We start from the raw sequence: 17,701 nt of genomic DNA on the forward strand, positions 1-17,701 counted from the left end.
CCATAGTAAACTATTAATACAATATTTCTGTGGGTCTTGTTACATAGAATTATTGCTTTAATGTTGATATTGTGTTGGTCCAGAAAATCAAATACTTAACCAAATGGTTATATAAGCTACTGAGAAATGCTTTCTTGAATGGTTGATCCATTCACTCTTAAGTGTTTAATGATTTTTTTTTTAAAATTGCAATATTTTGCACTTAGAATTGATCTTTTATTTTATTTTGTTATGAAAAACACACCATTCTTTTATTGTTATATTTTTAAAATTTTGCTGCAGAGGTTAAAATTTTTACTTAGTCTGACTATATCATTCTTTAAAATTAATGTATCAAAAATCCATTTATTTATTACAGTAGCTAGTTAGAGAAATCTATCAGAAATCAAATAAAACCAAAGAAAAATGTTAAAAAAAAGCAGGTTTAAATGTTAGTTACAGTATTTAGGTTACACATGCTGTCTGGAAGCCATTGCCCTGCCTATTGTCACGTGACAGTCTTTATTTTTAGTCGTACATGATTCCTATGCTTTTTAGAAAGTTTGATTAGTTTATTTGGTAGATGAATGTTAATTATTTTATTTAACAGAAAATTAAAATTTAGGAAAGTTTATGAAAATACTGTATCAAAAACCCCATTTGAGTTAACCAGTTTGATTTAATATGTAAATCCTTATGCTAGATGATTAGGGAAAGAAAATGACTGAGTAAATGCAACTTCAGGTTATTCTGGTTTGAGTCAACCAGGTTCCATTATATATATCCATTTGTGCTCAAAACAGTTACATATTCTAGATAGAAGAGTATACTTTTGATATTAATGCATATCTATAATCTTTGAAATATTTATATTTTAGGTTCAAACTATATACAGTAGAGTGTCGTTTATCTGAATCAATTGGGGACTGGGGTTGTTCGGACAACCGATTATGTACGACAAAATATATTAACCTATCCCACGTTGAAAATTTTCTCCGTTGCGTGTCACTTTGCGTTGAATTTTTGTTGTTGTTAAGCCTAATGTAAATGTTTTAAAATAATAATCATGGCTATTGTATCGTTAAAAATTATTTCTTTATTTTGTACAAACAAAATAAATATATTGAAAAATATAAAAACAAAAAAATTATATGTTGGAAGTTAATCTAGTATCAAAAACGTTTGATTCAGCATGATACAGTCCAACTGGAACGCTTTCGGTTAACTGACATTTTGGTTGATCGGCTTTCAGATAAATGACGCTCAAAACGGACTTTAGAAATAGGTTTGTTCTTTCACACCATCTCTTGCTATCAATAGCATAATGCATTTGTAAATCTTTAGAAATAATTTCTCAAGCTGTTTTTAGATTGTCATCTTCATATGGATTTATAGCTACCACTACCATCAGCAAAAGTTGTCGTGAGAACAGGCAAAGCACATTGGGATTTTCCTATTGTATGGTATTATCCTAATTATATTGTAGGAGTCAAAATGCTAATTAAAGTCAAAAAGTAATTATTTTGTGTTATTAAATGTCCAAATTTTTTTTAAGTATTTATATACTTAAAAATAATTTGTTTATTTACCTTTGCTGGTCACCTTTGTCATTCTTGAGTGCATCTGTCATTTTACAACAAATCTCATGATGCATTATGTGACAAAACATGTAATACAATGTGGTTTACTTGGAGTTCAAACATTAGATGTGTACTTCTGCTTGCCTTACAAGTTTGAAGTTTTGACTTGGGCTGCAACCTCTCTAATTTTGCCAAAACTCAAATGTGAGCTTGTTGCATAATACAACATAAATTGTCAATAAAAATAATTTAATTAAATTTATGTGAAAATTATAAAAAAATAAATAAATTGAATATACTATATGTATATATTTAGTTTTTTTTTTTTGTTTTTTATATGGCAATAGTAACTTTATAGCAATTATTGAAACTTTGAGTTTAAAATCCTTACCATTATTTAGTGTGTATTGTTGAATCATAACTTGTATTTTCTAATGAAAAATAATGTTTTTATAATACACAAATAAAATTTCAAATAATTGAAATCATCTGATATATTTCATTAAAATTTGATATGTAATAAGGCTCTAATCAATTATATATGAAGTCATAAAGTAATAAGTGATCAAAAAACAATGTTTTAGTGTTCTGAATTGCTTTTTTTCTAAATAGAAGTTAAATTGTCATTGCTGTCAGAGATTTGTGTGCATGTTTATTTTGGTAGCATTTTCAAATGTAATCACAATTAACACAATACCAATCCTTATGTATTTAAAGAGTTAAATAATTCTAATTATTGTTTTTTTTTTTTTTTTTATTAAAAATTTTCAGATTGAGAGAGAAGGAACATCGTTGTTGCCACAAACATTTAAAGAATTAAATACACAATTTAATAATTACAGTCGGAGAGGCTCGCAAAATTCTCCTCCTTTAGCTGTCTCACGAGTGAAGGTAATGTTTAAAGATGAACCTGGAGAGGGTAGTGGAGTAGCTCGAAGTTTCTATACAGCTGTGGCTGAGGTAAACAATAATGATAATTTAAATATAATATATTATATGCTAATTTTTATAATTCTTCTCATTATATGTAATTTCAATATTTTTTAATAGGCTGTGCTCTCATCAGAAAGGTTGCCAAATTTGGAAAGTTGTCAAGTAGGAAGTAGAAGTGTTCAATATAGTAAATATTACTTTGTCTTATCTTTATTTTATAAATGTTTTAAATATAACTTATTCTTAAATATTTTGGTTTTTATAAATTAATATACATGTGTCCAAAACTTAAGGACAGACAACATTGTATATGAATAGAAAGAACTGTAGATGAATACAGACAAGTATGGCAAGAACTGTATTACTTGACATGTAACACTGTAATACACAACAACTTGTAGGATTTTACAAATCAAAGCAATAAAAGTAAGTCTTTGGTGGGAAAAAAAATACATATGGCATTTGGACATAGATGGCATATGAATGGAAAGTGCTTACCAATATCCAGGCAGAGAGACCTTTCAGTATAAAATATGGCCACCCTGGTCAACACTGATGCAGCACTCACAATTGCTAACAGAAAGTCACTTGTCACCAAGTGACTTTCTATCTATCACTGCTACCAATTGTATTTGTCTTTAAGTTTTGGACATATGTGTACTTATGATCTAATATTCTTTATTCCAGTATGTCAGTTGCAATTAACGTGACCATTTATTTTTTGACTCAAAACGGGACATTGGTTTATTTAGGTTAATTAACAGGTAGTCAATAAAAAAAAAAAACACTTTTTAAAAGTTATTTATTCAGAAACAGTCAGTTAGCTTAAAAGTTACGAATTAAAAAATATATATACCCGAAACGTTTAGTTATACAGTAGTGAACCGAAAATCGGAATCAATTGGGGACTGGGGTTGTTCAGATTAGGGATTTGTTCCGATTACGGTTTATGTATGAAAAAATATATTAACCTGTCCGATGTTCAAATTTTTCTCCGTTGCGTGTCGCTTCCTGTTGAATTTTTCTCCGTTGCATGTCGCTTCGTGTTGAATTTTCGTCGATTTTAAGCCTAACGAAAATTTTTATAATAATAATCGTGGCTATTGTATCGTAAAAAATTATTTCTGCATTTTGTACAAACAAAATAAATATATTGAAGAATATAAAAACATGAAAATTATACTTTAGAAGTAAATTTAGTATCAAAAACGTTCGATTCAGCACGACACAGTCCGACTGAAAATCGTGCCGATTACCGGCAATTCTGATTACCGGGGTGCCGATTTACGAGTCTCTACTGTATTTATATTTATCAGAGGAACAAATTTGCTTTAATATAGCTGATGATTTTAAGTAAGAATGAAACTCTTGGCACGTGTTTTTTATATTCACCTTAATTATCAACATCGCCTTTAGAACTGAAATTTGTAACTGGGTCTTCTCAGATGGCCACAATTTGTTCATCATAGGAAATACTCTTTGTACTGGAGCATTTGTAGCAGGCAAACATAAAATATATTCAATTAAAATAGAAAAGTTTTCATGCTGAAGATTGTTGGCTTGAAAGTGTTTGAATACTTCTACCCAACGAGTTTCCGTGGAAACATTTAGATTATTTCATTCGGTTACTTTATCCAATGTAATGTAGTTACAAATTAACGAAAATTCGTCAAAAACTTCTGCATCTTTATTACAGTCAATATATTCCTTTTCAATTAATACATCCAGAGATTTTTGAACGTCTTCCCATGCGGGGACCTTTTTTAAATCTGCCCAATAAAATATCTCCATTTCTTTGGTAAGAAAGCAAGTCCACTGCTCCAGATATTCACGGCTTGTTTGATAAAATTCTGTAGCCGCCCTTTTCACAAACTCTTTATCTATGTCAGTAACATTATCACTCCAATAACCACCACCTTATAAGTTGTCGAGGGAATTTTTAATTAAGAAAACTAACGTTTTCAATCTATTCCATAGATCATCCTCGGGTTTAAACTGGAATAGATCGAAAACGTTAGTTTTCTTAATTAAAAATTCCCTCGACAACTTATAAGGTGGTGGTTATTGGAGTACATATTTTTGCTGAGTACATTTATGTTGCAGTAACATTATCTTTCGATTTCACTATTAATTGACGGACCATAAATGAAAGAAACTGATTGGTCTGTTACTGAGTCAAATTGTCTTTTAGTTGATTGATTTCTTTTGCAGCTTCAATTGCCGATACAGTCTGACCTTCCAGTTTCAATACAGCTTGATGAAAACTTGCTGACAGAGCGTGTAAAAAATAAAGCCACAATTCGGATGTGGGATCTTCGAAAAAGTTTTTTAGTAACAGGGGACATTTTTCAATACTCAAAAAGTAGTTTTTTAATGGCTGATACATTTTTAAAACCCTTTCCAAGGCAGGCATAAGAGCAAGCCATCTAGTTTTGCTATAGCCGAGCATTTGTTTATATTCCGTTTCAGTTTCGGCGCAAAACTCCTTTAGAGCTTCAACTCGAATCGTGTAAATATAAAAAAATGAATATATCTTCACAATAATGCTTTCGTAATCTAAGGGTAGCCTGTCTGCAGCAGATTTTATTGCATTGTGAATTACATGGGCTCTACATCCAATACCTATCAACGGCTTTTTCAGTGATGTTTGCAATTTCATTAGCACATTGTTAGTTCCTCGCCTAGCCGCACCTCCAAAATTGACATTGGCATTGTCTCCGCAAAAAGCCACGACTTTTGCTGTCAAATTATTATCTGTCAACACTTGGTTTAAATAATCGACAATGATGTCAGAAGTCTCACCTGGTTGGTCTTGGAGATTTAAAATTTTTACTTGCACACCTACGTAAGGTTGAAAAAAGCGCACTAGAATAGGGTATATTTTCTTGTTACCGTGGTTTGAAGCGTCGTTTAGTATTGTAATACAATTGGACTTATCAAGATCATCTTTTAATTCTTTCATTGCTGTAGGCGTCAAAACATTTACTACAATAGCTTCTGATTTCGTACGCGCGCATGTAAATTTGAGATCAAAACATGATTGAATTAATTTTGACGCACAATCATTAGAGCGAAAACTGTGGTTTTCTTGTATCGTGTGATAAGCCCAGACGCCTTCTGCCGCGGCGATATCCAAATCCTTTAAAGTTGGTGCGTCCGATTTCTTAAAAAGGTTAACTTCGAAGAACTCGAAGCGGCGGTACGATCGGCATTTTTATGTTTTTCAGACTTTAAATGCTGTTCAATATCACTGGCACCACCATGGAAAACGCTAAATTCTGTATGACACTTTTCACATCTAACATCTGAGGGAGTATTTATTTGCTTGATAAACGGATATTTTGCTTGTAAGTTAACATTGAACGTACACTTGCGTTTCGGCATTTTAACTTATGATTCCAAAACAAAAGAAGTTTAAGTTATTTACTAAGTACACGAGCATCAAACAACAACAAAACAAATATCGAGAAGTGGGCAAACGAAAAATCTGCCAAACAATTAGCGCGAGCGATGACGTCTTCGCCACTCTCGGCTATCGTCGCGTCAACCGACGACGCGGTTTGCTCTCGCACATCGATCGCGTCCGGCCACCGGCGCGACGGCCGTCCGGCCAGCTCAACTACTCAAATTTTCACGCGGTTTCAGAAAACGGGACAATTTTGTGTCCCAGAGTTCATTTCGGGGACACCGGGACTCGTAACTCTAAAACGGGACAGTCCCGTTCAAAACGGGACGTCTGGTCACATTAGTTGCAATATATAATTAGTGGAATTAATAGATTATTGATTATAATTTTTCAAAAACTGACAAATTATGATATAATGAATTGTTTGCAGACATACCAGAAAATTCCAATTAAATAACTTAACTGTCTTGTAGTGTTAAGTATTTTTGTTAATTTTATTTTGAATTTTGAAAATAAATTTTAATTTATTAGCAGGAACACACAATACCAAAAATCTATTTATGAATAGAAAAATGTAATCTAAATTGAAATGTGATGACAAAATATATATTTCTATGAATTCAGTTAACAAATATATTGCATGAGCAGAAAATAATTTTTACACACATCCTCCTGTTCAGCTAAAAACATAGATGGACATGCTGTCTATTGGGACAGATGACTTTTTTGGTTGTGTTATAATGACCAAATGAAGAGCACATTTAGTGATACAAATCATAATATTATGAAATCAGCACATGTGCTTAATTTTTTAACTTGTCTAATTGAAAGAGAATAATTGTTTGGTGTTAATGATGCCCAAACAATACAGATTTCTACTCTTCTCCTCTCCAGTTATTTAACATTCAGATTGAAGCTATTGACGTGGAGTGAGTATCACTGTGAAAACATTTATTTAGATTTTTTTAGTTACAAATGCATTATGGCTGCAATTAATGCAAGTACAAAAAACATGATATTTTGGCATTAATAGATTTGCTCTTGAGTCTTCTTGTGCATTCTGTTGAATGTGTAAGAGGATTTTCCTACATGAAGAGAGTGAAGAATGACTGCAGGAACAGTCATCTTGATAAAGCGTTAACATCTTTATTACATATTGAACTTCATTCACCTGAAATAGAACTGTTTGATCATTTACCTACTATCCATTTGTAGAATAAGCAGTCTCTTCAGAAAAAGATTCCAACCAAGATACAGCTCTAAATAAGATACTGCATATGTGTTAGTGAATGCAATGAGACTGACAATGATAATGAAAGTGATATAAGGAAACAGGAAATTGAAAAGTGCCAAGATTAGAATTAAAACAGGATATTTTACTTGCTTTACTTATTTCTTTTACTATATTCAGTCTTCTTTAGAAAACAAAATGAATATTATTATAGAGATGTAAAAATTTTTAAGTAAACCTGTCTGTGGGACAGGTACTGAAATTTCTTAAAATTATACCATGCATCAGAAAATTGCTACATTGCAACAAATTATGATTTCAATAAAGGCATTATAGATAGAAACAAAATTTTCAATAAATGATTATTTTTATCTTTCATGTTATACTTTTAATGTTGGTTAATTTTGTTGTATTTATAAATTGTAAGAATATTTTCTAACAGAATTAACTAACATTAATGTAACATGAAAGAGTAGAAATAAAAAGTAAAAAGGTATAAATTATTGTAAACCACACCAGTCACAGAATCTCATACAAAGCTTTCTACGCATTAGAGATGCTCTTTGCATCCCTAGCATTAACACTTACCGTGCTGGTCCAGTTGACCTAGTTCCTTATCTGTGTGCTGACTGATTTAAGCAATTTTACAGTATTTTCTACTGAAAATAAAAAAACGATTGACTAAAGCTAGGTAAAAAGTAAAAACAGTTTCTGATATTGGAAACATTTATCTGTACAATACTCAATTTTGATGTGTGTGTTTTTTATGTATTATGCTTTAATGTTATTTGGATTTGTTTTAGAGATAAAGATAAAATGAAAAAAAAATTAAAAACTGCAATATAACTTTAAAATTCATATTTTTATGTATGAAATATATAGTACATTGATAAATTTATTCATAATAATGATGTACTGTATCAATATTATTAGTAGACATTTTTCTGACTGTAGCTGTTTTTTTGTAATTGAGTTGGTTCAGCAAATGTACATAAGATGGCATTAGCACTATTGGAAATATAGGAATTCGACTTTTGTATTGATAATATCTAAAAAGTATATAAATTATGTAATATCATATAAACCAGTGTTTCTCAAACTTTTTGGACCGCGACCCCCCTTCTGCACTTAAAAATTTCAAAGGACCCCCGAAGAATGAGTATGTGTCAAAAAACATCCCAGAGGGAGGGGGTTAGGCTCGTATTTAAATATTTATATTCTTTTTATTATTTATATGTGCAATTTATTTAAGTAAAAATTATTTTATATAGTTTTTATTTCTAAACATGAACCCATAGTAAATTTATAAAATATTTGAAAAAAATTGATCTAGAATCAATTTTTCAGCGACTCCCCCCAAATATTTTTCACGACCCCCACTTTGAGAATCACTGATATAAACTATACAGGTTTAAAATAATAACGAAATTACGTGGTCTACTTTTTTTTTTCGATCTCAGTTAGGCCTAAATTATAATCGCAACATTTTTGTCAGATAAATCAATATAAATAGCACTATATTTGTTGATTTTTTATTAATGAATTCAAACAATTATTAGTTCGTATGTTAATGCGCCATATCTAAACTTAACTCATATATAAAAAATAAAATGATTTGATATTGTCTTGCAAAATATGGCAATGATCGTGATTGGACAAAATCGCTTATATTTCAAATTTCTGAATAAATACTGCCCACTATTTATTAACAGACACACTAAAATACACAAAGAAATCGTATTTTCATTGCTGAAAATGTATTGTTACATTTTGAAGCTAGAAATTACAGGATATATCGAGAAACGTAATATTACGTTTTTAGCATGGTAAGTGTTAATAAAATTAGCTTTCATAGGTGATTTTTAGATCTCCAATAGTGCTAGATTTTTTTATGTATATTTCTATTCCACATTTTAAACCATTACATTTAAAGATCTTAGAGCATTTTCTATGTTTAGAAAATAAATTTTTAATGTTTTTAATATTTAATATTTTAAATCTTTTGTATAAAAGTATAAGTTTATTTAAGTTAACATTCTGTATTATTTTAATTTTGTATTTGTTCTTTCAACTACATTCTTCTAACAATTGTAGTGTAGATTCTAACGTAGCCTGATGTATTTGCCTTTCAGTAAAGTCATAAATATTTGCAATAAACACAAAAATTTGCTGAAAGTATGTAGTGTGTTTATTTGTTATTTTAAATTTTATCCAGTTTTAGTTAGTGACCTTTGGATATAAATCTGTGATTTTTGATTATGGGGATATATAAAAACTGTGGCTTACTGAGGACATATTACAAATCAGACATCCTTAAAAGACAGTATCATACTGCATGTAAAATGTTTGTAAAATGCATGTAAAATGTACAAATAAAATGTTTGTTCCTTGCAGTGCCAAAATAGTGGTGAGTTTTGGTACTACAGTAGAGTCGTTAATCCGAATCAATTGGGGACGGGTTGTTCGGATAACCGATTATGTACGAAAAAATATATTAACCTGTCCGACGTTCAAATTTTTCTCCGTTGCGTGTCGCTTTGTGTTGAATTTTCATCGATTTTTAAGCCTAACGAAAATTTTTATTATAATAATCGAGGCTATCGTATCGTTAAAAATTATTTCTTCATTTTGTACAAACAAAATAAATATATTGAAGAATATAAAAACATGAAAATTATTCTTTAGAAGTAAATCTAGTATCAAAAACGTTTGATTCAGCACGACACAGTCCGACTGAAAATTGTTCGGATTACCGGGGTTCAGATTAACGACTCTCTACTGTAATTTTTTTTATGGAAATATCTTCTGCATGTCCTGAAATGTCACCATATCAGATTTGGCTGTGTTGGACTGCTAAATCTATTTCTAGACAGCATTGAATAGGGGTACTTTACAATCACCAAGTATGTACACTAATAAAATTAGTAGATAATAGATAAGGTACTTATTGTGCATATATAGTCTTTTCTTGCACAGTTGTCATATTATATACTACTACACACAAAAGTCTAGAAATATTAGATTTTTTTTAACAATAGTACATGCATTAAGTAACGTGATCATAGAAAACAGCCAAATTAAACACATACCATAGTCAGAAAATTCTTAAATGTAGATATGTACAGTGTACAAACAAAAGAGCAGCTGTTTCTGTAGCTATGCCTTCACCTTGATCTGGTATAGCATAATAATAATAACGTAACAAAAATTATATTTTGACAAAGATTTCAGATGAATTATTTTTGAGCTACATTTTATAAGTTGTTTTGAAAGTAGTTATGGATTAAAAAAAATTTTTCAAAATACCAATGTTTAAACTTTATAGTCTCATACTTCAACTAATAGTTTATATTAAAGAAATGCTTTATATATTAATAAAACTATCTTGTTTATAGATTTAATACAAAGACTAAGGACAAGGGAAAGAGAACGTGAGCAGCAAAGAAGAGCCAGTCAACCACCTCCAAGACCAAGAGAAACACGAGAGAGAGAGTCTCAGATAACTTTACGTTATGATGCACCTCATTTTAACATGCCAGGAGAAGCAGGAAGCAGTGGTCAAGGAGGAAATGACCATTTAAGTACACATCGTCAGCAGTTGGGCCAACGTCTCTATCCTAGAGTTCAAGTACTTAGACCTGTAAGTAATGTTTTAATATATTTATTATGTTTTTATTTCCAATAAATTTTTCATTATGTTATTACTGCTTTTCTGAATCTAATTCTAGTTTGCAATAATTATTGAATTTTTATATTCAGTTAGAAGGAAATATATTGTGATTTGTTTTGTTTTTTACATGTATAATTTTATTTGATAATTTTGTTAATTGGAAGAAATCTTGCTTGTCACAAGCATTCCTTGTAAACTTAAAATGATTGAATATACAGGTATCCCTTGTATAACACATTAGTTATGTTTCAAAAAAGTGCCATGTTATGGAAATTCATGCTATACGAAACAAAAGACCTAGTGCAAAACATTAAGTTAGGTTTTAAAAGCTAACAAAAGTATACTATTCTTTTTCATTACTAAGAAATATGTTTATTAAAGCAATGGATAATTTATTTCCAATCAATAATTAACTAAGAATCACAATTAAAAGTACCCTATTACATGTTAATATTAATTTTAGTTAATTAAAGGAGGGCATTTTCCTTTTACAAAGTATTGTCATCATCTCAACATTTTTGTTGATCTTGATCAGAAGTATCAGCAACATCTTCATTTTTTTATGGATGACAAAATAAAAGTATGTTGTTAATTGAAAATTTGTCCTAGAGCAGAGGTGGCGAACCTATGGCACGCGTGCCCAAAGTGGCATGTCAGAGAAATCATCCGGCATGTATTACACCATTTCGGTTTATCATCTTTTTCAGTCAACTTCTTTACATTTACTCTAATTACAGCATATTATTTTATTTATTTAAATATAGTTTTTTAAAACTCTTTTTGCCGTTTGGGCACTAAGAGGGCTTTTTTATCTAGCAAGCTCATAATGGGACAGCTGGGTGGTGAGGAACGGATCACCACCTGAAAATTTGTTGAGGCTTTTTCGATCCGTCCAGATTTGGTCTCGGGTCCACAAGAGTGATAAGATACCACTTTGACCGCTTGGCCATTCGGCCAAATTTAAATATAGTTACTCCAAGTCTGAAACTTCTGCACGCATAAACATTTTTAAACATAAGTATGCTTAATACGCTTACTATGTGGCATGCAGACTTGGAGTAACTATAAAGGAGCACGCAGAAAAGGTTCGCCATCCCTGTCCTAGAGTCACATTTGTTCAGTTGAGTACTAAGCAATTTCCGTCCATAATTTGTGTTTGAATACTGAATTTTTGTGAATGATAACTACAGTTAAAAAAAGGTTAATAACACTTACCTAAAAATGCTTAAATAAACTTTATTAAATACAAAGATTAATCTATAAAAACAAAACACTGTAACAGTCTTAAGGACTAAAGTCTGAAAGCAATGACAATGTCAATAGGAAAGCTAGGGCAAGGAAGAAAAAAAGTTGTACTATCAGTTTTCATTATACCTGACAAAAGGCACAAAACAAATTGAAAATTTCAATGTTCTAAAATCTGTGGGCAAATTTGAGACAACATGCATGCTTACTTGAATTTTTAAAAATGTCAAATAATGGAGTATGTACTTAAAAGTTGTGAAATTTTGTACAGAGGATTTTCCAAATTCTCAAATCTGTTAGAGAAATCGCATGGTAGAAATGCCATGTTGTACTTGTATTTCATTCATCTTTAATTTTAACAAGAACTGTATTGAAAAAGTTCTTACTTTAAAAAACCAATTTAAGTTTGTAATCTGTATCTCATTGTTATATTTCCAAACTGTTTGGTGATAGTAATTTAAATTTGATACAACCTGTGACAAAAGTTATGGCATCACTAAATGAGAATGATTCCTGCATTGATGTAAGCATTTAGCAAAGAAATAAAACAAGCAATTGATATGAAATATTTTTATAATAAAAGTCAAACACTTTAAGTTGTATTTAATGTATCCAAACAATCAAAGTAACATCATATAGTAATATTTTAAATATTACGTATAGGAAAAAATGCTTAATAACTCCTGTGCTTTTTGACAAAAAGCACAGGAGTTATTAAGCTTCAAAGAGGGTGAAAAAAATCGTGCCCCCATACACTAACATCCATATGTGAGACTATGGGGTGTAGTTACGATGTTTACTCGTAACCCCTTCGGTCCATCGGGTCATTAAGGCCTGCTCACTCTGTCACTGGATGGCTTAAAATATAGAATGTTGTCGGGATTGCAGGATCCTTCCAACGTCAGGGCTGACACCAGCTAGGGTAGAAGTTTTGCACCCTAACATGTGATGTTATGAGAGCTATTATTCTATTGCGTGGGGAGGAGTTGCGGGTAAGTTCTGATCATAGCGGGGTGAACGTCTGTACTCAACAAAGGGATCAAACAGGTTAACAAATAACAAAAAGGATTTAATAAGTGAAATAAAACAGGTTATATTATGTATCTCTCTATCATAAATCGAGTCTATCTAGAATACACCTCTAAATGTGCAAGAGAGAGTTTACAATCGGTTAAAAATAATGATAATACCTCTGTCAGTCAAACTTGGAGAATGCGAGATGAATGCTGTAGAGTTGGAGCGGGACTATCTTCTTCTATTGGTATGGCAGGTTCCTTCCTAATGTTGACTGCGTGTCGTTTATGGCATTTTTGTATTATGGAGGACTGCTGTCAATTATGACAAGGTTAAATTCTGTGGACTGCCTTGAACTTGTGAATTTTTCCCCTTTTTATTCTCAGTTTTCACCAATCAGATTTTAGTATTCTGATCGTCTGACAGGACATACATCTGATGCAAGAGACAGATGTTTGTCAGGTAAGACTTTCTAAGAGAAGTTCTATTTCCTTTTCCCATGACAAATTATGACTTTTGTCTATTTTATTGCTAAAATATTACATTGCAAATTATTGATCAAGTGGGAAAATCTAGGAATGTTATAAATAAAATGAATAAATTTTTGAATCAATGGCTCTCTACTCTCGCATTCTCACACATATATACAGCAAAAAAAAAACCCCCCAAAGTTTTATGAATTTCTAAACGTTTTAAGGTACTGAGTCCAAAAATTAAAAATCTTGAGTCATTTTTTGATTGATTGCCATACTTTCCCTCTGTTATATATAACAGAGCTGGAAAATTAAAAATAGGGATCCATGACTTCATTTTCCATGTACAAAGGTATTAAAGTGACATTATTCATGCTTTCTAATGCGACTGAATGCATGTAATGGAATTTAGGCATAGGGGTCAAAGATGGAAACAGTGTTGTGTGCATGTAACAGAAAATAGGCAGAAAAAACAAACAAAACACAAGAATAAAACAGTCAATGGCAATTATTTTGTTCTTGGAGCACATCTCTGTGTCGGTAAGTGCAAGGATTGTCTCTCCTGTGGCATGCAAGTAGAAGGTACAAGGCTCTTTTGAGGCAACAAGTGCAAAGTTCATCTGTCCATGTCCGTGAGGTGTAATGATCACCTTTATTATGCCTAACAGGTGAAGGAGTCACTTCCTTGTTTTTGGCTCCACCTTAATTCAATTGTGATACGACAAATTTGTGCAATATACTAGTTTTATTTATTTTTATGGAATAAATTGATTGTATTTATTTATATTTTCAGTCTTTGGCAAGTAAAATTACTGGCATGTTACTTGAATTATCTGCTGCACAATTACTTTTGTTGTTAGCTTCTGAAGATGCTTTGAGATTGAAAGTAGATGAAGCTGTTGACATAATATTATCCCATGGCAGGTTAGTAAATTATTTTTTTAAGATAAGATCTTTTTACAGCTTTTAAAAATTTAGAAAATAATGCAAATTGCTATTTTGGTAACAGAATAATTAACTTTATCCCTAACTATTTTCAGAGAAACGAGTTCAGAAGCATTGTTGGATTTGGATGTTTTCAATTTAGTAGATAGGTCTCGTAGGAACAGTTCTACACGCCGAAGTGATGCCGAAGATGACGACGACATGGAAGATAATACTCCGCTTTTTTACCAACCAGGGAAAAGAGGCTTTTATTCTCCTCGTCAAGGAAAATCCACATCAGAAAGATTAAATGCATTTCGTAATGTTGGTCGGTTAGTGAAGATTGTTATATTAATTTTATCTGATACAACTATTGTGACTAAGAAACTAGTGTAATTTTGATATAAACCAATTTAAGTATGGATGAAGATACATAACTTTCTTGAAGAAGTATTTTAAATAAAAAAATTCTTTTCAAATAATGCTAAATTGATTTAGAATTCTAGTTAAAAAACATTTTTGGTTTTGCAATGAACAAATGAAATAACAGGTTAATAAAACTTATGTAATAGTTTCTTTTGAGGATGCCATATACCAAGTTATATTCTTATATTTTAGGAAATGCATTTCAGACACTTTTTGCTTCTCTTCAGTCTTTTACAAATTTTTTTAAATCAGTTTTGATTTTTTTTGCTTTGCATTTAGCATGGTATTTGTTTTAAATATTTGAGTTTTCTCTCTCCTTTCTTTCTAGTATGAAAAGTCTGTATCAAGCCAGTTTGTTTTATATGAACTGGCTTGATACAGACTGTTTTCTTAGATATTTTATTACTGTTATAAAGTACCATAGTAATAATAGTGTTTGTTTTCTAATAGTTATTGCTTTCTTTTATGTTTTAGTGTGATTGGATTATGCTTGCTGCAGAATGAATTATGTCCAATATTCTTAAATCGTCATGTCATTAAATTCATTCTTGGAAGGCGTGTAGGATGGCACGATCTTGCATTCTTTGATCCACTCTTGTATGAATCTCTAAGACAAGTGGTAATTGATGCTGAATCAAAAGATTCAAATACAATATTTTCTGCACTTGATTTAACATTCTGCATTGATCTTTGTGTGGAAGAGGTAATATATTATTTGTATTAAAATTATTAAACATAATTAGTAGAATTGCTAATAATAATAATCATATTTCAGGGTGGTGGAAGTGTTGAATTAATTCCAGGAGGAGGAAGTATAGAAGTTAATAGTCAAAATGTGTATGATTATGTCAGACGTTATGCAGAATACCGTATGATGAAATCACAGGAAAGAGCTCTTGAGGTATATTTTTCTTTATCTTAGTATAATGGACAAATGGTAAATTCTTTGATAGAATAGTAAGAGAATGCCTTATAATAAAACTAAGAACTAATAAACATCTAGTTTTGACTCCCTATTAATAATTAATAACACAATTGTCTTCTTGAAATGAAAAATTTCTCAATGTTAAACAGTTTTGGAGATTACACTTTAATCTCTACAACTACTTTTTGATGATGACTGACTCAGACTCATTTATTATGAAAAACCAAGTCTGAATATGGATGTGGGATTTCAAATTTCATAACATTAGATTTCTTCATGTGCAGAAAATTACATACAGTAGCTCCTTGTTATATCATGCGTGTCACTAGACAAACTAGTGAATGATATATCAAATGGCATGACAAAACAGGTAGATGGATATGTCTGTTATGTTTATTTTCGATTTCCTTATCGATTAGCTTTTTTGTGTGTGTAGTATTTCATGTAATAGTAGTTTCAAGGCCAATGATTGGAATAAAGTAATATTTCTTTGCCAGTAAAAATTTAAGGACAACTGATTTTTTTAAATTAAGATACTTTTATTTTTTTTAAAAGCTCAATATATCTGAATGTGCAGTATAATGAGGGCTACTGTATCAACAGAACTGTTCTAATATGTAAAAAGATTCCAAAAAGAAGGATGGTTCTAATCTTACTGTGAACAAACAAACTACAATAGCAAGGTTAACGCCAAAGTTTTAAATGCGAAAACGTGTACGTCGGACGTTCAGCGCCGCTTTCCTGTAAGCCTAGCAAGTTTGACAATGGTGTTTGGAATGTCAGTGGAATCATGCTCGACATTCCAAACGCCATTGTCAAACTTCTAGGCTTACAGGAAAGAGGCGCTGAATGTTCGACGTACACGTTTTTGCGTTTAAAACTTTGGCCTCAACCTCGTTAATATCTCTTGTGCACTTCATTGAGTCATTTTCTAGTTTCAGCAAAATATTGTTAAACTTAATGATTTTGGATTTTGCAATAGGATTAAGAAGTTTCTTTATACATTTTGCACCTTCAAGAGTTCTGAAAATACTTTTTTTCTTGAAAGTGATTTTTGTAATTGATGATGATGATAAAAAAAAATTAATAATAATAATAATGTAATGTTAGTAGATGTATTGTGTATGTTATGTGAAATAAGCATGTAATAATTTATTTTTGAAGCAATTCTTTTATTAAGGAATTTTAATATGAATAGTTTACTCAAATAAAACTAAATAAGAATATTTTAAATGTTCAGACTATATCACTAAAATTAAAAAATCTTAATGCAAAAATAAAATTAACGTCATTCTTGTTATTAGGCAAAATATGTTTGTACAAATTAATTTAAGATAGTCATTGAAAACATATTTTCTAATATTTACTGAATCATTTTCTAACAACAAAAAATATATATCTGACATCTAATGTTTGATCCATTGAAACATAAGATAAAAGTTAGGTAAGTGAGTGCATGTGTACATGTTTTACAATTGTAATCCATTCTAGTTTGGTTAGTTATAGTGTCAACAATTGGAAATCAAAGTTAAAAATTATCCTGATTTCAAAAGCATTGAAATATAAATAGGTATTGAAAAAATTTCATTTTCATAACCTATTTATATAATTTACCATGTATTTTCAGTTTATTGGCATCATTTAGCTTAAAATTCTGCTTTAGACTAGTGTTGAACACTAGAAATGTTCAAACTTTAGTATTTGAGATAATTTGGGTAATAAATGCCCTTAAACATGGCTATGTGAAAAAGTAGTGTGAATTTCTGTTTTTAGATCAGTGCCAAAAGTTTTGCAATTTAAAGTATTTATTTAGATTGTTACAGTAAAATCAAATTACAGATGGTTTTAATACTCTTATTTTCAATTAAATACAGTAAAACTTCTGTAACTCAAAT

The 17,701-nt window shown here is 30.6% G+C and overlaps 1 protein-coding gene across 1 annotated transcript in view; it reads left to right on the plus strand.

Moving 5' to 3' along the window:
- The window catches only part of hyd (E3 ubiquitin-protein ligase hyd), a 169,577-nt gene that overhangs the window by 147,007 nt on the left and 4,869 nt on the right, over positions 1-17,701 (plus strand). Inside the window, 7 exon segments of the mRNA XM_067286014.1 lie at positions 2,331-2,519; positions 2,610-2,679; positions 10,525-10,769; positions 14,325-14,455; positions 14,572-14,787; positions 15,356-15,584; positions 15,657-15,782. Of these exon segments, the coding sequence (XP_067142115.1) occupies positions 2,331-2,519; positions 2,610-2,679; positions 10,525-10,769; positions 14,325-14,455; positions 14,572-14,787; positions 15,356-15,584; positions 15,657-15,782 (1,206 nt within the window).

This window comes from Centruroides vittatus, unplaced genomic scaffold (genome assembly GCF_030686945.1).
Source record: "Centruroides vittatus isolate TY-2023 unplaced genomic scaffold, ASM3068694v2 scaffold_324, whole genome shotgun sequence".
Lineage (NCBI taxonomy): Eukaryota > Metazoa > Arthropoda > Arachnida > Scorpiones > Buthidae > Centruroides > Centruroides vittatus.